The following is a 21718-nucleotide window of genomic DNA, read 5'->3' as shown; positions in this document are numbered from 1 at the left end:
TTGTATTGTTTTACTATTTGTCTGCCCTTGCGTGTAATATGACATGTAAGCGAACAAAGCTTTGTCTTCAAAAACACAAGGACAGCAGTTCAAGCCACCACTGCTGTGTGCCGCTCTGCACCTCCTATTGTGTCCCACGTAACTGTACATTCAAGTTGAAAATAATGTGATACGAAATCATGTTTAGCCAGCTGTTGACCGTTTAGTGTCTTTAAATAGGTTTTTATTTTTTTTATTTTCCAGGCTACCGTCAGATGTGGGTCACCAGTTGACATTGACAAGAAATGATGCTTCGTTCAGTTAAAATAAATAAATGTATACAGTATATATAAAACTCTTTTCACAACATAACTATATTTGTGTGGATTTACAATAATTTGGTCGCAAGTTAATATGAGCTCATAGCCTCTGTTTTGCTGAGTACAATACATACGTGTGCTGTGATGGGATAGCTGAATTTATAAGATGTTGGCCACTCGTGAGCAGTGTTGGGCGGTATCGCGTTACTGCCCCAACATCACTTTTTACAGTAACTAGTACTCTAACGCAATATTTTTCTAAAGAAATAACGCCGTTACCGTTACAATATGGTGTGTTTGTCCGTTACTTTGCTAGCTGCAGTGTACTTCCTGTTTACAGTGGCGCTACATTTTTTTTTGCGGGATGCCGTGCCAAACACGGTAAAACAGAAGAAGAAGCATTGTCAGCTTGTTTCTGTTTACATAATGTGCGCCAATCATGGTGAGTCAATGCGAGAACAGGACGAGCTTCTCAGAGAGGAAATACGCGCATTATTTTTGTCTCCAAAAGATGCATCAGTGAAGCTAAGCTAACGCTGCGGCTGGATTTTAACGGACTGTGACTGTTATCCAGGAACAGGTCAGCCAAACTATTGCACGTTGTGTTGTACATATGCAGCCTGTCGCTACTGCTGAGTCACTGCTAACAGCAGCTCATTAGCCTGATATGTTTAGCATTGTTTAGCTGAGAAAAATGCTGTGAATTAGTTTTTCCACATTTATTTTTATAAGCATTTTTAACAGCAGAATGTGCACCTGGAATATGCACAGCTTACTTTACATTACTGTGCTAAAGCTGAAAAATTACAGTTTTAATTTTGGAGCAGCTGTTTTGTGCTTTATATGCACATCATATATGGTTGTTGTATAGCAGTTGATCAGCAGTGGATTATTATATTATTACAGCACTAATATGAAGCTGTATGGACACAAATGACCCAAAATAAATAATACTTTTTAATTCTAAGTAACTCAAAAGTTACTTTTTCCAGTAACGCATTACTTTTTGGTTAAGTAATCAAAATAGTAACTGAGTTACTTTGTGAATGAAGTATCTAGTAACGGTAACTAGTTACTTTTTTCAGTAACTAGCACAACACTGCTCGTGAGACACATAATAGGTCAATGAAAGTACACAGCATGACGTTCAAGTATTTTTGTCATGTCACTTGCTTAACTTTTACTGCCGACACATTCAAGTCAATGTACAAACAATGAAATCACATCTCATAATCATGTTTAGTCAGATGTACGTGTTATTCACTGTACACTCTACAGTGACAGTAAATAGGCTTGTATTTTATTCTTGTTTATACACTACCTGTGACCAGATGTAACCTGTGGTATGTTGCGACTGTTTGAAGTTTTTTTTTTTTTTTGACTGTCGGAAGTAGGTCGCCAGTTGAACCAAAACAAAGTCATAGTTCTGGACTGTGAAGGCACCACGCTGAAGTTTGGCTCCACAGATTGTTTAAAAAAGGTTCTCAGAGTCATTTGTGAACAAAAAGAATCATGGAGATAACTTCTCCATGTGTAAATTCAGGTAAACGTGGTCACAAGTTAACATGGAAACACTGCCTTTCGACCTCCAGTATGTATGCTATTTACTAGAGATTAAAATAGTGCGCTGATGGCTGATCACTGACCGAGTGGTTATTACAGTGGACGTATGGATTCAGTTTTTCTCATTGACGCAGGGTCGATTCCAGTGGAAACAATTCAAATGTTTATTTTTATGAGACACAAGTGCTCATTGTTTCATCACTTTATACAGACTTTTGATTTTGTAAAAATACAATAAAAACCCAAGGGGTCGAAGAAATGCGAGACACGTAACTTCTTGTGTACAGCAGCCGCGGTAAGTCCACTTTGCACCGAGAAGTCCGGTGTTGTACATGTGATCCGTCCGCAATACACAGAGCTGCAAACGCAATCACATATTAACACTTTAAACAGTTGTACAACGTAAATAAAAGCTACCTGGCATCAATGAGGGAAGCTTAGCACCCTGGTCCTCTTTGACCACATCTGCCGTTGCTGCAGCAGCAACTTAAACTACAACAATACTTCCGCATTCAGAATGCCGCGACCGGAAATATTGTTGCATCCTTACGCCAAATGTGGAAATGATGCGTTGATGCGTGCATATAGTCTATTCCAGAGTAAATGAATACAAGTTTCAGATATGTTGCCTTCAATGAACCTGAAGTTTAAATTGCAGTCTTTGGGGGCTTTGTGCTATGTTATTTTACAGGAAAGAGTCAAACACTGCAGAAATATAAAACAGCAGTTACAAAGAGGAAAGGTTTATTTTCACTTAACTCTGGCATAAATCTCTGTAATTGTCACTAAATCATCCTCCTCTGAGTGCAAACGGATAAACACAGCACTGCATGCGTTGGTGTGTTTTTCCAAGTTTTTCTTTTAAAATACATCCCATTCAACAGATCCTAAACTAACAAGACACTTTGCACAGAAGATCACTCAAGACTATTGACTTGTTCCATTGCTTGCAGAAATGTTACTATGTTTAAAAAGCTCAGTGTGACCTCTTCTTCTATTGGCTGAGAAGGAACTAGGCTTGTGATGGGTGAGAAAACCAGTAAGACCATTAGCATACAGCAAGCAGGGACATGTAGGGTGAACACATAGCAGGAGATTATAAACACTGCAGTGGTGGATTTTTCCAAATCAATGGTATTATGTTTTCATACACACTATATACCACTGTTACATTCCCAGTGTTTTCTGATAAAGAATTCTGTTAGATTTTGTTAAGTGACCAGTAGTTTTCTGTTGAAAGTTTGTACTACGGTGGTGGGGTGGATGTCGGTGGGGGGCCTTGGGGTTGGGGGTTGGGGACGGTGGCAACCCAGGCAACCCCCCCCGGCCGAGCAGCCCGGGGGGGTTGCCTGGGCTCGCTGGCCCCGTCTCTTTCTGCTATTCTGGCTGCGTCCCTTGGGTTTACAGTGGCAGTTTTTTGCACATACATCGGTCTACGATGCACTAGCATGCCTTGGGCTGTGGGATAAAACTTGTAGTGGGCTTAACTTTAGACACGTTGATCCCAAATACCTGTTTCAGGTATTACTACTCACTCCTTCCCTCTGTCCACAGCCACCACCATTATAGTTAAGCCTCACGCCTACAACTTCACATCTCACTTTACAGTAATCAACTCTTCCCCACCCTTCCATTTATCTTCCTTGAATCACTCCTCCCTGCTCTCTTCCCCCTCCACCTCCCCCCCACCCCCTCACCTAGGTGTAACACTGCCCTCTGTTTTTATATTCTCCCTTTAATAAAGTGTTTCTTACCCTTCCATAGGGAGGGCTGGTGATGGTTTAAGAAAAAAGAAAAAAAAAAAGAAAGTTTGTACTGCGGCTGTGTCCAACTGAAGCTATAACATTATCCTGTTCAATGCTTTCAGAACTCTGTTAGCATGATGGATGCCCATAGGTCTATATTTATCATTTCTCTGTGTGTGTGTGTTTGTGCATGTGTGTGTGTAACCTTTTGAAATTGTTTCTGTACCATTAAAAAATAACTGCATTTGGAAGTTAATTTGTAAAATAAGCTTTGTTTTGCAACCTAAGTTTCCATGCTTTGCTCCAAGTTTGGTTTAGCGGCAGAGCCTTGGTCATGTGACACCCACGGTGCTAGGGGTGGGCATTTTAATCAAGGCCCACCCAGGTGCTGTTCATCCAATAACGAGCCCAAGGAAAGCTTTGAGTGAAAGGCTTTCAGCCAATCAGCGGCTTGCATCCCACATAGACTCTTAAGCCCGTCTATAGCCCGCATCGTCACCAGGAAGTCACTGTTCTCATGCTGCATTCGATGACACTCAGAACTCTGGGTTTATCGACTGGGGTTCGCCACTCTGAGTATGTTTGGGCTGAAATGAGGGAAACTCTTGAGTATCCCATTCCTGAAAGCGAGGTATATTCTTCTGAGTATGTCACCATGGTAACATGGTAACACTCTTCTCTGACACACATCAGTAACCTCAAACACCATAGACGTGCTCACGTCAATACAAATGTTGTGACGCTTTACATTTTTTTTGCAAACGGTAGTTTTCTTTATGACATTGTGGATGCAGAGCATTAATGAAAGGCACTTAAGGTTGATCTGCATTAAAATGCCTACTGACGTCTTTTGTAAAGTTCCCTGGGTACAAACCTGTGGCAAATGTAAAGGAGGTAATGTCCTTGTAGTTGCTGTTTCACAGCAGTTACGGTACAGTTACGCATCCAGTGGAAATCCAGGGTGACAGAGAATATTATTGCCCGTACATTCCGTCAGGAGGACCCCTTAGCGGCTGAACAAAATGGTGTAACAAACAATAGCTGCCTGTTTAGATGCCTGAACATAACCACTGGAACACAAATGAAACACAGGAAATGTATAATAATCGCAAAAAATACATAAAAAAATAACACAAATACATTATGGCTGATTAAAGCTGATATCCAGAGTTTATGTATGATTCTTTTGAAATGTGAAAAAATACCTAACTAGTTTTTTACTATGGTCTTCTGCCGGTGGTCATTCATATACATTAATGTATATAAGTCCCTTCTTCGTCCTGTAGACTCCTAAACAAATAGCCAATAGGCTTTGACTTCGTGTTTTTGAGACTGTCAATCAAAGTAAATGCGGAACAGTGCACGGACACAAGGCCGTGCGTCACAACAGCCAACAGGTAAATATGATTTTGGCGGTATTAAATGGGAGGGGGGCATTAACAAAACTGCGGTTGGCACAAATACCCTCCCAGCCGTAAACTACACCAAACATGGGCATTTTGATTATTTCAGACGGCAGATTCTCAAGCTGCTTCACTTCCTGCTCTCCATCTGAATTTTGCGCTCTCGCTTTGTCGCGATGCAGCAATGTGAGTGACGTCATGTGAATCAACAGAGCAGGCCATAGACATATACACATTCTATTGGCTGATCCTAACAACAGCTCTAGGGTACGTTCAATAGCACAAATGTAAAACAACTACACCACAGTATATTATATCTATGGACCAGACTCTCGTCCGCTGTCAGTGAATGGACGCAGTCATTTGCGATAGCCAATCAGATATCTTTGATTAATAGAAAGCTCCCCCTGTAGTGGGAAGAGTGTGTGTGTGTGGGAGGGCACAGTAAGTCAACTGGGGGGGGCACTGCCCACGAACACCGACACTGTACCTGACCCATAGACATATCAATGCGACCTTGTTTTGTTCCGCGATGTGCGTGCAGGAAAGTAGACGTGTGGCTTCTGGTAGATTGGCAGAGGCAGTGGGAGGAAGTGAGGCTGTTTAGGACGGGACATCGAGACATTTCTCAGAACTTTGGATAGCAGCTTAATGTTCACTTTTGCGAATGCACTTTTTCTCACTGTTTCTGGCAATACAGAATACAACGGTGTAAAAAACAACAGCTGCCCGTTTAGATGCCTGAACAAAACCACCGGAACACAAATAAAACAGGAAATGTATATTAATCGTTAACAATAAAAAAAACACATACATTATGGCTTATTAATGTTTCTGTCGAGCCAGTCCTAGTATTTTTTTCAGCGTAACAGGCGCATTCCATTGACCAATAGGATCAAATTATACGGCCAGTTTAATATGCTAGTTACAGATATCATTTTGGTTTCATTATTTTTTAATGTTGGACCAAAGATTTCATGTAATTCAAATAAAGTTAGCCTGAATAAAAAGCGTGGAAGTAAAATTCGTTTTTTTTTTTTTTCTTAACACTTCATTGGGTAGATCTTGCCGTCACCAATGTGGAGGTCAGGGATCTTGGGCTTGAAAAGGTTGGACTCCACTGGTGTAAACTATTGCAGATGCACACTAAGCAAAAAGTTGAAATATATTCCTCATTCACCAACTATTCTGCAACTATTTGGTTCACCTTAGAAAATAAAGACAACAGAGTAACAATGAGATGTGATTTGTTTTTTCACGTGATTACTTATTTCAATTACTATACCTGTCCAATGATTTCTGCTCTCTCAAACTAAAAAAAAATTAAAAAATTCACAATAAGTGTTTATTGGAAATTTTTAAACTCTTTTGGTAATCCTGCTATTTGTGTCTTTATTTTATTTCCTTCTGCTGTGAATGTTTACAGACGGAGAGCAGAATAATTGGGCTGCAGCCTCAAACTCTGTTCTCATTCAAACAAATGCTTTTGTTTGGGAAAGTCTGATCTGTCAAAACTCTGCTGTCCATCTCCAATAAAAATGCCACTGTATCTTTGAGGTAATGTTTGTTTAGAAAGAGGGTAAATTTCAGACACCATAGTTTTATGTATTTTAGTGTAACAATAAATAACTTGATTGTAGCATTTAATGTTTAATACCCTTGAATGAACTCGGGGACTAAGATAAGATGGCATCAACATATTGACTTGATAAATATTTCACAAGATACAATACGTTTTTGTGCGTGTGCGCGTGCTGCTTCGTTGTTCTTGCTCATGATGAAGTCAAATCATCGGTTCATATCCAGGGCACAGCTTGTCATATAATGTTTGGTTGGACATTTTTATGACACTATAAAGGAAATTTTTCAGGACTTGACAAAACTATAATAATTATTTAAAGCAGGGGTGTCCAATTCCGGTCCTCGAGGGCCACTATCCAGCATGTTTTAGATGTTTCCCTCTTCCAACACACCTGATTCAAATGATTAGGATCGTTATCAGGCTTCTGCAGAGCTGGATGAGGAGTTGATCATTTGAATCAGGTGTGTTGGAAGAGGGAAACATCTAAAACATGCTGGATAGTGGCCCTCGAGGACTGGAATTGGACACCCCTGATTTAAAGCCACATAACATGGGTCATTAAGAGCCACATTGTAAGCTAAATATACAACAAAGTCTTAAACCAGCAGCTGTTTACAGGCAGATAACCCTCAAATCTAAAATCTGAAACATTTGCTTGTTTACATAAACTAATGTAATGTAATTGAAATCACTGCCATTAGCTTAGGTATGTAGATTATACTACTAAAGCTGTCAAAATAAAGCACTCGTTTAAAATTTCAAACTCACCAACAGAACGCAAAATAAAATGTTTAATAAATCCATGAATGAGCAGTTTGACTTCGTCTGTCTCCTGCTTATTTACTTTTTGCCATCCCCAATAGGTTAGTGATTAAAGCATCTCACCTACAAAGTTGTCTGCACTGCATTGCTGATAGAGCTGGAAATTCCACTCATAAACTGTCAACGAGCTACCAAAATATAATCTACATTGCCTCCTTGGAGCACTCTAAAAACCCACATGGCAACACTGCATCTGCTGACTTTCCGCTCTGTGCTGTTTTGTTACTTTTCTCAATTCCTTTCACGTCTTATTTCCTTCATAAAGAGCTATTAAGACTTGTATATTTGTTTAGTGCTTATTTTATTTAGGCCCATTTCTTTCATTCCATTTAAGTGAAATAGAAATGAACGATTAGCCCCTTTAAAAACCCCAACTGTCTGGTTTAGAGGCAAGGCAAATGTATTTGTATAGCGCATTTCATACATAAGGCAACTCAATGTGCTTTACATGACCAAAAAGTGCAACAGAAAACATTCAACAGCTTAAAATCAATAAGAACATTTAAAATCATCAACAAACACATTACATCAACAACATGACCAAAAATCTCCCTCTCAATCATACGCAGTAGAGAAAAAGAATGCAGAAGATAAGTAAAACTATTTTTGAAAATGTGATACAAGCATCAAACTTGTCACAAACACTCCCTAGGGGTTATATTTCTGAAAAATGGCCACTTGAAATTCAAGATGGCTGCCATTTATAATAACAGGAAATACTTTATATGCAATAATATAAAACTAAATTTATTTTAAGTATAACAGACCACATAAATATTATCATGTCCATATGAAGTCAACAATACAAGAGTGCCAGTACAACAATCGATTTATTGGCACATTTCTATTTAATACATGTCTTAAAGTCTACATGCACATGTGTAGTATGGAGTTTACAGTCTGGTTTGTCTTTTATTTTGTTTGAGTTGAAACTGAGTCTACTCTTTACATCTGCAGCTACATAATATTGTACAAGTTAGACCAAAGTGGTAGCATTTGTATCTTCCTACGTGGCAATCTGACTTGCACCCACACTTGTGTTGTCCAGAAGACCTGCCATAGATCACCCTTTTTTATCTATCCCCAGTCAGCAGGTCTCTGTGTTTCTGTTTGGTGAATTGACTATGTTACACCCGCTTAAGGACTAGCAATACAAAACAAAGTCAAATAGGTGGGGATATAGAATCTTTATTATTAAAACCAGTTCACAAAGATCAATAAGCCTCACCATACCAGACTCCCAGTTCAACTCTCAATCATGACAACAGGATTGGGGGGGATATGGTCTCACAACACCAACACACTGCAATTCAAATATTCCTCTCAAAGAGTTTACACACGTGAATATGCACGGCACACTTACACCCTTAAGGCCCCACCTGAATACCTGACTGAGAGCTTACCGGGTATTGGTGACAGGGGGGAGCACAAGTTCAAATAAAACGCAAACCAAAAAAATTAATAAAGAGAAGAAGAAAATAGGAACTAGCCCGCCCCACGGGCAAAACCCAGCTATTTGCCCTTGACCGGCTCATGTGTCAGGACGGACTAGAACAAAGGAAACAAAACCCAACTAATAAACAAAAAAACAAACAAATTATTCTCAGCAAGAGCAGCGTATGGACCCCGATGCTCTGCAAAGAAAACATTAATAAATATAAAAACACTTTAATACAAAAAAACATTAAAACATATCAATAAAAGATGAACTACAAACAAACTTTAAAATACCTGGTCTGTCGGTAGTCTACCAACAACCAGCTGTATTCAACTCAAACAGGGAACAAGCAGGGAAGCACATCTGAAATAATAAAGATGGTAAATGTCATGTGCTAGACACTAACACAACATACCATATACACACCAAACAGAATTTCCTACCAGCTTTTCCTGCACCCTCTGTATGCTCATGTGGAATAAGGTGTGCACCTGCCCTATTCCACTGTCCTCATACCAATAGCTGAACAACCTGTGTTCTTCCTGCAGGTCACCATTTGCAGCAGTCTTGATTAGAGCACCTGCCACATTCCACAACCCAGTAGCTGGAATACCTCTGTTTCTCCTGCAGGTCACTAATTGTAGTGTTCTTAATTAGTGCACCTACCTAACACCTGTCACAACTATATATTCAACCTGCCACATAAGCTGCATGCTTGAAATGCTGAAGCAGTGCTGCTCGAGTTAGAGGAATGGCTTCATAAGGTCTCTGTTTCCTATTCTGGTGTCAACATCTGTAGCAGTACTGGACCTGTCATATATCACCACAAACTTCTCCATCATCATACATTATCATCTACTGTTGATGGGTACTGGCTGAGTTTGATGAAGACGTGACAAGCCTTCCAGGTTTTCCATGCTTCTTCCCTTCATCACTGAATCCTGACATTACAGCCTGTGAAGGCATAGAAGAGAATGCCTTTGCTTTTCTCCAGTCCTATGGAGTGATGAAGGTCATGCACATGAATCCATTTGGTATTCTGTCCTTGCCCAGAGGCCACCCACAGCTGCTGCAAACCAATCTCATGAACGGCTGGCAGAACACTGATAATGATTACAGGAACATCTGTGTCATTGGTTTTTACCATCAGGATTTGTTTGGCCCTCTTCCGCTGCATTTCTAACGTGGAGGAAGATGCGTGTGTCAGCTTCTTCATAACTACAAGGAGCCAAGCCATGCTGACTCTACAGTCATGAGCAACATCTTCAACTTTGATCATAATGACCATGTTGGGTGTAGACATCTGTGCATACTTCTGAGCCAGAAAGTTGAAAAGCTCAGTTTTGTTGTCATTGTCTCTCAGGAAGTTCTGCCAGTTTCGGGGGATTTTGTCTTTGCTTGTCACACTGTCTGACTTCACGTCCTCATCTTTGCCTTCAAAACAGATGGCTGGTAGACTGACACAAGGTCCATTCTCTGGTACTTGGTGGAGTACGCTTGTATGGTTGGGAGGACCACCAATATTGCGTAGTTTAAACAACTCGAAAGTTTTTGACGTTTGTGGTAGCAGGGAGTTTACCAGTGCTGATCCATGATGATTGTACTCAGGTTCTGTGTCAGGTATTCTCACATCAGTTTCAAGAATGGCAGTAAGCTGAGATTTCTGACAGGTGTAGAGCTTCACACCTTCACTTAGTGAAGTAGGCAACTGCTAATTCTCGTGACGAAAGAACTCACACAGGTCATATTCTCTGCTTAGAGAAGAGGTGGTAGTCTTCCTTCAGCATATTTTGCTTTGTAGCATCAACTGCAGCTGGTTGCTGTCAGAAGAAGTCCACCTTATTCTTCTTTATTGGTTTATAGAAGGTGGTAAGTTCTTCTAGTGCCAGTCCCTCCATGAACTTTTGAAAACAGATTCTGCCTCTCTAGTGGTGTGCGCTGATCAGTTTAGCTGCACTGTGGTCAGAAACATCCTTGGTGTCCAGTGACAGCAGGTCCTGACGTTCCTCCTGGAAATGATTTACCAGATCTTTCATTAAATGGGACAGCTTCTAAAGTTTCCCAAGGAACTCTAAATGAGCTTGTGGTGTCTGCTTGTGTTGTCTGGTTTGATTTGTAGCCGCCTTTGCTTCAGATGCTGCCTCATACTGCTCAACTAGATGTCTGACCTGAGGACTGGCTACCATCCATCTTATCATGGCTGATCGATCTTCAGTCACACAAATGGCTCCTCTGTCAGCTTTAATGACAGCATTGGCCTGTTCATGAACATAGTCGATAGCCATTGCAGAAAAGTCCTGACTGCATTTGTGAACAAAAAGATCTATTTTATAGTTTATTATCAATATAATAATAATAATAATAATTTATACTATATATATATATAATGATTTGGTATTCATTATGGTGGCCAGCATATTTTTTCAAAAAGGTAACACCCAAGGAATATTATTTTATTTTCAAAGATTCATCAGGAGGGGAAAACATCTGACATGATTGGATTAATGAGGCAGGAACTTGATGATCATTTTTCTATCCAGTAAAAATGCGCAGTGCTGAGTTTGACGTAAAAAATTAGTACAGAGAATGTTGTACAGATGCTCAGTTATCTATCCACACATTTTCCATGTTCTTTTGAGTAAAGCATAAGTCTGACTGAGTGAGTTCTGATTCATTCTCTTCTTTAACATTTTCTACGCCACATTGTGCCCATAGAAAATAGGTCACAGTGAAGAAAAAGACATAGCTTTGAAAAAAAAGTGTTTTAAGGCTGTAAAAATTGTCTGCATTCAGGCTCCAACTGGTTCTCATTTCCAAGCCGATGACTTCAAATTAAGCCGAATTCTTCTTCTTCTGTTTTTCCAGTTAATTGGTGGTTTCATCTTGGCCATTGGAATCTATGCTGAAGTAGAGAGGCAACGCTACAAGACGCTCGAGGGATTGTTTTTGGCCCCAGCTATAATTCTGATTGTATTGGGAATCATCATGTTCATTGTGTCACTCATTGGCGTCCTCGCTTCACTGAGGGATAATATAACCCTGCTGAAAGTGGTGAGTAAGTTTCTTCAACATCACAGAAGCTGTAGTGATGCTCTGTTCTATTGTTAATAAAAATCACCATCAACTGTTAACTGAATATTACTGGGGTGTTTCACCACATATTCATATTCACGTTTTTTTTTTTTTACATGTTTAAAATAAATAAATAAATTAGATGTGTTATGTTAATGATATGTATTATAGAATTGTCTGTGTGTTGGTTTACAGTTCATGTACACACTAGCTGTCTGTTTGCTACTGGAGCTGCTGGGAGGAGTTTTGGCTCTGGTGTTTCGCAATCAGGTAGGCCTGTTACCTGTCTAACCTGATCAATACCTTCTACCTCAGCTGTGCAAGTGGGTGGTGTGGAGGTTTTGTTTGTGGTAGTCAATCTAAGGGTCAGGAGATCTTTAGGTTGGAGGTCAGAGGGAGCTTACAAATTATAGTGTCATTTCAAAGATTACTTGCTTGCCCACTTTACCTACCTTTCTCTATTTACTTTGGCAAACACATTTAAAAGGTATTTGAATTCACCCTAATTATTCATTAGGGGCTCTATTCTCCGGTTTGGACAGTTAGGCGCCTCTCTCCTGCGCATATTCTCCGGTACAGGCTCCTGACACGTGTAAATGGACCAAAAGCGTGTAGTCTGTCAATAAAGGTAGTCTGAAGCCAGGGAGGCGGACTGGACCATGATGTCATTTTTTTGGGCTGTTTAGAAATCACAGAACATGGAGTTTTCCCAACGCTTGTAAATGTCATTGAAAAATGTGAAAATGACACAGAGCACTTTTAATTTCAAACATCTTTGTCGATAAACAATTTAACAGGTTGAAAATGTAACAGCAATGTGAGGGTTGGCCGCATTCTTCTGTCCAAGTCACAGTTAAAATCTCTCCTTTTTTTCACCCTCATACTAACAACAGATGTGGAAAGCCTGATTTTATTTAATCTCTTCCATTTCTGCATTCAGAAATGATCAGAGCGCCATCAGCATCTGTCATCAATTTCGGTACCTGATCTAAAGCATGACCGAGTGTGATGCACTGGAGGTTCAAGGAAATAATTCCGCATAGCATCCTGCTTTAACACAGAGGAGACAGATGTTTGCAGTGAAACAGGACCATTGGTTTCCTACATAATGCGCAGTTTTAAATATAAATTGTGTAATGCGTTATGGAGATGATGTGAATGAGTCTGAACTGAAGCTGAGCCTCATTTAAATATGTGTGGGAACAGTTTCTGGTCCATCCTCTCATGCGCATTTCACCAACCTCCGCATATTACAACTTGTTTTACTTATTTACTCGGTAGTGGATCAAACTGTGGCTTTACGTTGGCCATAGTATGAAAATAGTTGGACATCACTGTGACCAACACAGACAGAAGTCTGGCATCTCTCAGAGTTTCATTTAACGAGCAGCAGCAACAGCTGAGGCGCAACTCGTGTGTAAAGTAAAGTGTTGCCAGCTACTCATCCAGAATAAACAAATGTCTTGCATTATCATTTTGTTGATGGTCAACTTTGAGAATGAATGATGTAGTCAAGATAATCCCCTTCTTTCATGCAATGTGAGGTAAAGAGTCAAGTTAAGTCTCCCGCTTGGTTTAGGTCTTGACCTGGACCCTTGACCCTTTCTTTTTCCCTTAGACAGTGGAATTGTTGAACAAGAACATCCGGCGGGGCATCGTGAACTACTATGATGATCTGGACTTCAAAAACATCATGGACTTTGTCCAAAAAAAGGTAAGATATTTTTCATAGCTGGGGTATATTTACTGAATAAATGTCTCACTGTGCATTGTTGTAAATCAAACGACCTGTTCATTAATACAAAACAAGAGTAGTTTTTAGGGGTTACTGCACCAACATTTAACTTTATGGTTTGTTGCGTCCAAAACAATCCAACTGTTCCTGGTCGTCTGTGTGCAGCTGCTTTCTCAATGTGTGTTGCACAATGCCAGAAGTGATTTGTTTCCTGTCCACTCTTTATCAGGATGCAGCGCTCTACAACAATGAATCACGATTTATAACAGAGTTACAGCCTCTAACAAACTCCTTTGATTCAGGGAGAAATATTTTAAAATTAATTAGTTTTCCCTTATTTAGTGCAAATTTTGATCATTAGAAATGATTTCCTTCCAACACTAGTCTTTGGGATTGTTTAACTTCAATGAATCTTCACAGTGCTTCTAATGCAAATTCTTTCCAAGACTGACAAGTAGCAGGAATTAATTTATCTTCTTCCAATTATTCTTGTACAGTAACTGTCGCCTTTTTATGTGCACAGTAGAGCTGCTGCTTTATCTGTTGTTATCCCCTTCTGCATGGTTCAGTGTTGCTTTGTCAAAAGGTGCACTTAGACATCATATGTAGACGTTTTATCAACCGCACCGCTGCTTCTGTTGTATTTACCAGTTTTTGTTTTTTTTTTTTTATAGCTTCTCTTTATTGAGGTTCCAAAATTCAACATCACAATTCATTTAATTATTAACAAAGGAGAAACCTAGACACTACTAATTTTATTAGGTTGTCAGTGCCAAATCAGGTTTATAGAATATGTTCCCTAAGCAAGAGCACGTTATCTGTGCCAATCTCGTCTTGGCATCACCACTGACGGCTTGGGAGGTGTTGGAACTCTGCCACTTTTACCTCCTTCACTGTGCCATCTAATGGATTCACCAGCCTATCATTATTTGTGAGCATTTGCTTTTTTTTTATTTTGCACAGATGACGTTTAATGTTGGAAAACATCTAGTGAGGCATCACATTAAAAATATGTTTGAGATGTTGTTTCCATAGAGATATGTCTAATATGACCTAAAGTCAGTTTGGGGAGAGGGATGGGGTTTGTATATCGATTGTATTGGAAATTGTTTGACAATATCGGATATTGGCAAAAAGCTAACATCCAACGTGCTAAAGATTTAGATTCAAATCGAGACACTACATTCAAGATTGAAAGCGTTTGTCATGTGTACAGTAAAGATACATGTTTCCCCATAAAATAAAAATCCTACTTTGCTGTCATACTGAACTGTACTTAAATGTATTAGCTGCTTTTGCTTGACAAAGCTGTTTTACATTTTTAGTTTGGGTCACATAATTATATGTTTCAGAAAATTAATTTGCTTGCCATTAGAGAGTCAATTCATATTTTCTTTTGCATTAATTTCGAAGTGACATTTCTATTCCTTGGTGTTGAAATGGAGATGTGACCTTTATTTTGCCAGCACTGGCTGCACACATTACACACATTCATTTACCAAAAGTTATAATGATGAAGGCAGTCGTCTAATTTTTAGAAATGTATTTTACTGCAGCGGTTGTCAAAGAGAAATATGTCTTTCCCAGGACTATGTTTCTGCAACCCATGTGGGTATGAGACTGTTTGTTTTTTAAAAATGATTTGTATGAATGAGCAAAAGTGCACTTGCCTGAAAAAATTGTTGCTTACAGGTTTTAGAAAAATAACTACATTGAAAAAGGAAGTCAGCCTTCAGCCAAGTGCATTGGGACCCTCTCACACAATTTAATTCTGTTGTTTCAATCTGTTTATTGGCCACAGTGGTAGAAACTGTTTCCATGGCAGGCAGACTGCTTTAACACATTAATGTAAGAATTAGTCACACTCAGGCTGTCGCTGAAGTACAAGTGTGCTACTGTTATACGTTTCCTCAAGTGCAAGTCAATTTTTTTATATGCACTAAATATTATATTACAGCCTGATACTTAAAATGGAATTATAGCTGCTATGCAGCAATCATTGGGGCCAGATCATTTCAGACAAGTCAGCAGCTGTTGGCCTGTAAAGGAAGATTTTGACAGCTGTTAAAATAAAAAATAACACTAATTGCGCCTAGACAACATGGAGGTGTTGGTTATTTGTTTTGAACAATGCTTTATTGGCTCCATGAGTGAAAATTGGATGTTTCACAATGTCATTTTAGTATTGACTACAATTATTAGCATGAGGACAAAATTCTACATACCGTAAGAAATTCAGTTGAGATCAAATTTGGAAAATTTCCAAAAATCATCTACGAGTCCAAAATTGCAGCATTGAAAATGTATTAATTTGCAAGTATGTCTTTACATACTGTTTACAGTCAAACATTTTAAAGCACTTTAACTGAAACTTCTTTGGAATTGGTGTAGATTTCAGGCCAATAGATTTTGTCCAATGTCAGTGTCTGACATTCAAAGAAATCCCCTTAAACACACCTTCAGACCTTGAATGTTAACCCTCACCAAACATCGGGTTGTCTTCCACTAGGGAACATGAACTGGGATTAGACTAGACCTGTTAGTTTTACCCTACTAATGGCATCATTATGGCAGTGGTTTATAAATGAACAACAAAGCCTCCAAATGTGTAAATAAGACTAGAAATAAGGTTAGAAGTAAGGGTAACATCTTTTTTTATGTTTAATCAGTGGATTGTCAATGGACATTTAACAGGAATTGTACTTGATTGCAGTCAAAGGTCAATCCTTTAAAAAATGAAACTAGACGATAAAGCTACAAAGTGTACAGACAGTTCCCATCTCAAATGACCAATCAGCCACTTGTCTGTTTATTGACCCCTGTTTTTATCTCTAAGACCTGGAGGAGCCCTGATTGATTAGTTTGGTCTGGACAGGAGTTGGAATGGATTAGAGAGAACAACCAATCTATCACGTTCTGCAAACGTTTGTTCAGATTTTGCGAGTATAGATTCTCTGGGGCTCAGCTATTATTTGATAAAGCTGGTTTACGATTAATGTTCAATAGTATTGCTGTGTGTGTGTGTGTGTGTGTGTGTGTGTGTGTGTGTGTGTGTGTGTGTGTGTGTGTGTGTGTGTGTGTGTGTGTGTGTGCGTGTGCGCGTGTGCGCGTGCGTGCGCGCGTGCGTGTATAAAAATCTCTTCCTCACCCTCCGTGGGCGGTCTCTCTTTTTTCCTCCAATCTCGGGTCCTCTACCAGAGGCCTGGGAGCTTGAGGGTTCTGCGCAGTATCTTTGCTGTTCCTAGAACTGCACTTTTCTGGACCGAGATGTCTGATATATTTCCTGGGATTTGCTGGAGCCACTCCTCCAGTTTGGGGGTCACTGCCCCGAGTGCCCCAATGACCACGGGCACCACTGATGCCTTCACCCTCCAGGTTTTCTCCAACTCTTCTCTGAGCCCCTGGTATTTTAATGATTTCTCTTAACCCTAAACATTTGCTGTTGTTATTGTGCATGAGTGCAGATGTTGGTGGAACATAATTTTTTTCTGCGTGGTTATCCTCTGTTTTCACCTTTTCTGCAAAATGATTGCATGCAGTAACATTGGCAGAATAATGTAGTATTTGAATTTAAAAAGTACTCAAAAACATATTTTAATTAATCCCTCACGCTACTTTCAGTCTCCGTGAAAGCACTTCTGAATATGTACGCTATATATTTTGTCATTTAAACTGAACCCTAAAAATCTGCAGATTAAAACACCGTAATAATTCCCTGTGATGCATTAAATCCTTCCAAAATAGCTTATAAGGAATTAGATATCTGTCTTAAGTAACTTGATGCTGTTACTTTGTCACTGTTGCTGAGGAACAACCATGTAGAAGGATGATTTCTGATTTAAAGTGAATGTCTGTTCACTATCCTCGGTTTGATCATTAGTAGCCTACAAGTCGGTGTGATTTCAGAAAAGCCACTGATTGAATTTAAAAATAGTGCTTCGATCACTGATTGCCTGCATTGTGTGTCACAAAGTGAGGGCAGGAATTAGTGAATAGAGTCAGGTCTTCAGTGTAAAAATGAAGTAAAGGATCTATATAGTCCGTTCAGTCGAGGTTTCCAGCATTACACCCAAGTAGATCCCGGTATGGGATTCTTAGGGCCAATGCTGATATATGGGTTTTTATAAAGCTGATAAGATTTTTACTGTGCGTGAACAAAAAGACTTAGAAAAAACTCAAATTATAACTGAAGTTGAAGAAACAAAACATTACTAACTTAAGCTTTTATGTTAACATAAGGAATGTAGAACAACTGATATAAACAACATAAAAACATCTTCATCTGTTTGTCAACATATTATTGTGAAAACAGTAACATTGTAACTTCAAGTAGATGTGCCATAATATTTTATCATTCTCTGTACACACATGCACTTGACTGCACAGTGGTAGTTGTGGTTTGTTTTGGACAAAAGCACAGCTGGGATTATGCCAAAGCAGCAGAAATAACCATTCTGTGATTTTTATTTTTTTTTATGTTCTTTCTCTTACTTTGTTTCTACTTTTATTTCGTCTTTCTTTGCCAGTTCAAGTGTTGTGGAGGTCAGGAATATAAAGACTGGGAGGTCAACATGTACCATGGCTGTTCTGCTCCTGGTCCTCTAGCCTGTGGAGTCCCATATACCTGCTGTGTTACCACTAAGGCAAGTATCCTGGAAACATAGCCAATCAGAATCAGGTATTCAAAAATCAGCTGACACAGATTCACCACAACACTCTGTGTTACCAGTTGGGTTTGAAAGGTACACCAGTTTCTGCTTCTTTTAGAGAAGGCTATCTTCCTTTAGGACACCATGTATCTCTTCTGCTGCTTTTTTCTGACGATGATCATGCAAGATTTATAGAATGTTACCTTTCCTTAAATATTGAACGATGTTTCCTGTATGTACTGTTATTGTTTATGTAATCAATGACCTGGAAAATCACATACACACTACATCATTAATGGTGTCCTACAGGCACTTTTTGTAATGTTTTCTGTGCATGCGAAGACTTCACTGCAGTTTGTGTTATACAGTGCTAAATTATTAATTGTGAAATGTTTTTGGAAACCTGTGTACTTTTGAATATACCGGTACTATGGAAATACTTGACTCAAAACTCTCCTTATGTTGGCTTTACCAGTTTCTATGACCAGGAATTCATGTAAAGCCTTGAACCAAACTAGACTTTGATTCAAATGTATTTGATCTGACAACCATTTTTCTTCTTGGCATTATCACTGAAGCCTCCAAAATCCCCCTCAGGGTGCGCACCACATTATTCATGACCTGGATTATAGAGATTTTAGGGCTTTAAAGATTAGTCTCACTTCTCTACTGAAGGTGAGTTACCCTCCATTTTTGCCAGTATTTATCGTTGGATCTATTCGTAGCCATTTCTGTTGTTTAAGGCACAGGCTTATCAAAGATACACCATTACAGGTCATAAGATGATGGGAGCCCTTTGTTCTGTGTATCATTAGAGGGATAGGGATAATATTATTACATGGACTCTTCCTTTAAAAAATTAAACGTGAGGGATTTCTTTAATTTGGGGAAAGCAGTTGGGCAGAGTTCATCAACCCAGGTAGCATATGCTCTCTTTAAACTTTACTCTAACACCAAGTAAACAAAGCTTTGAAAGAATACAAGCAATGGTACAATATGCTTACTTACATTTACATCACTAAGGACAAACGTACACTTACGGTAATCATAGACTCAGCGAACGATCAGTTTAGACAAGCTGGGATAAGAGATGAGGTTGTGTGTGTTTAAATGTGAATGAGATTGAGCATACATGGTGCAGTCAGTGTATGCATGACTGAGTTGGACTGTTTCCAGCCCTGAAGACTGTTTTTCCACATTTTCACAACCTACTTTCTTCTGTCAGTTGCTGAATCTAATTTGTCATCTAAACATGCTTATTGTGTTTTTCTCTGCAGCCTAATGAAGTGGCCAACACACTGTGTGGGTACAAAGTGCTGGAAAAGCAGGTAAACCCTCACAGCCTGACCCTGAGACATTCCTGTAAACGAATCTTGCCTAATAACGGACTCTTTTGCTTAGTTTACTTCAACTTTCAGGAGTAATTATGCCAGTGGGAGATGATCATTTTGTATTGATATTGTTAAACTAATAACATTGTATTTTTAAACTGAAAAGTGCAGTCATTTTCTCTGGCGTTATCTTACTTTTGCTGTTTCACTGCAGTTACTATTCATATTGAGCTGTCACATTTGCTGTTTTATTCTCAGCTGAATAAATGAGGACATGTCTGGTATAATGAGCTTCAAGCAATGATATTAAGAAATAAAATCCAGTAAATGTAACCGGTTTTTACACTGATCATATAAAAACTTTGTGTCTCAAGCGATTGGACTTGATCGATACCATCTACATCAGAGGCTGCACTGATGCCTTCTTCATCTGGCTGATGGACAACTATAAGATCATGGCTGGGGTGCTTTTAGGAATACTGCTACCTCAGGTAAGCACAGACACAACAATTTGTATTGCACATAATGAGAAGTTTTAATGGTTTAGAATAAAACGGTGGTGCTACAGAATCGATCATTATTCACTCCGAATAAACCTCAATGTGCGTCATTGGAGGTGTTTTAAAACTTTCTGTCCCTGAATGGTTAAATTGTGCAGCACTGATCACACGATGACCCCGGACAAAATAAGGATTTCACAAAACACACAGGCATGCAATCATAACACCACCCAGTGCAAAACAATAATGAATAAACTGAATAACATGAATCATATTGAGTTACAAACATGTATTAATACACCTTTGAAAGACCCAAGAATAAAACAATTTTAAAGTTGGTTTTACTCCAACCTTTCCAGTTTACAGCTGAAATACCTTACAGGAGTCCTGTCCTCTAACTCTAATCTTTACTACCATGGCGGGTCGACCACACCATTGTTGTGACACATGTAGACGTCAACCAGGCCAATGAAAGACCAGGGTGGTATTTCATCAAAGTGTTCTTAGTAGAGCCAGGCCTACAGTTTAAACCTGATTTACCCAAGCCGTCTGTGACCACGCTGGCTTTTTCATTTCATAAAAATCTTCTCAGCTTGGAGCTCCCCAGCTGAGCCAAGTCAGCTGACAGTGTTTAGCTTAAGTGCACTTCTTTATAAGACTCACGAGATCGATCACAGATTTAATGATTAGAGACGTGAGGGCGCATGCGTTGCAGTTTTTACACAGAATAAACAGCTAATAGAAACCAATGCTGAGACCAACAGGATGTGACATCATCTGTTACTGAGCAGTGAGAAAAAAGGACGAACACGTTTAAGAAGTTTCTGTGGTTTGAACATTTTTAATGTAGTAAAGAGTTAAAGTTGGTGTTATTTAGACAATTTATCATAGAGAACAACTGAAGCATGTGATCACACACTGATAATGTGAGTTTGATAAGTTTTTAACACCCGTCAGCGTTTAATAAAAGACGATGCTGTAACTCAAAATTCAATAATGCCATTTGAGACTTTGACTTGACATGACGGTTTGATGAATAGTTTGTTGAACTCAGCACTGAACATTAAATTCAAATGAATGCAGGGAGCAGCGGTGCTGTGTGACGCTGTTGGATGTCCCAACACTGCAGACGCTCCTGGTGCAGGTGAACAGTGCACGGTTGGTGTGTGCACTGTGTACACATCCCGAAGCGATAGTGTTCATGGATTTTGTCATCAAGGAGCCTTAGTGCTCTGTGCTGTGACTGTCCCTGAACAGCCTCCCTCTCTGTATTAGGGCTGCAACTAACAACTATTTTAATAGTCGACTAGTCATCGATTATTGAAACGATTAATCGACTAATCAGATGACAAAGCGTACAATTATTTGCACTGTTAGGCTACAATTTTTTAATTTGGCTTGGGATAAGTTATGACAAATAAAAACAATTAATAAATAAAACTTTTCCCAACTTAAAGTGTTATAAGGTTCCTTACAAACACAAATTAAATTGAACACATCAACACTAGAATGTCTTTCAGTAATAACATTTACACATTAAAAAAGGCTACAGTAGCTGCTGACTCGAAGAGCTATTCTT

The 21718-nt window shown here is 39.2% G+C and overlaps 1 protein-coding gene across 2 annotated transcripts in view; it reads left to right on the top strand.

Annotated features, from left to right (window-relative positions):
• tspan15 (tetraspanin 15) overlaps nucleotides 1-21718 on the top strand; it is a 38672-nt gene that overhangs the window by 8816 nt on the left and 8138 nt on the right. The window contains exons 2-7 of one of the 2 annotated variants that reach the window (XM_028443079.1): nucleotides 11718-11903; nucleotides 12120-12194; nucleotides 13543-13638; nucleotides 18186-18302; nucleotides 19586-19636; nucleotides 20014-20130. In XM_028443079.1, coding sequence (XP_028298880.1) covers nucleotides 11718-11903; nucleotides 12120-12194; nucleotides 13543-13638; nucleotides 18186-18302; nucleotides 19586-19636; nucleotides 20014-20130 — 642 coding nt within the window. The remainder of the gene's footprint in view (nucleotides 1-11717; nucleotides 11904-12119; nucleotides 12195-13542; nucleotides 13639-18185; nucleotides 18303-19585; nucleotides 19637-20013; nucleotides 20131-21718) is intronic. The other variant, XM_028443080.1, reaches the window with a different exon arrangement.

Source organism: Gouania willdenowi, chromosome 3 (assembly GCF_900634775.1).
Source record: "Gouania willdenowi chromosome 3, fGouWil2.1, whole genome shotgun sequence".
In the NCBI taxonomy this organism is placed as follows: Eukaryota; Metazoa; Chordata; class Actinopteri; order Blenniiformes; family Gobiesocidae; genus Gouania; species Gouania willdenowi.
This window is presented reverse-complemented; position numbering and strand designations above follow the sequence as displayed.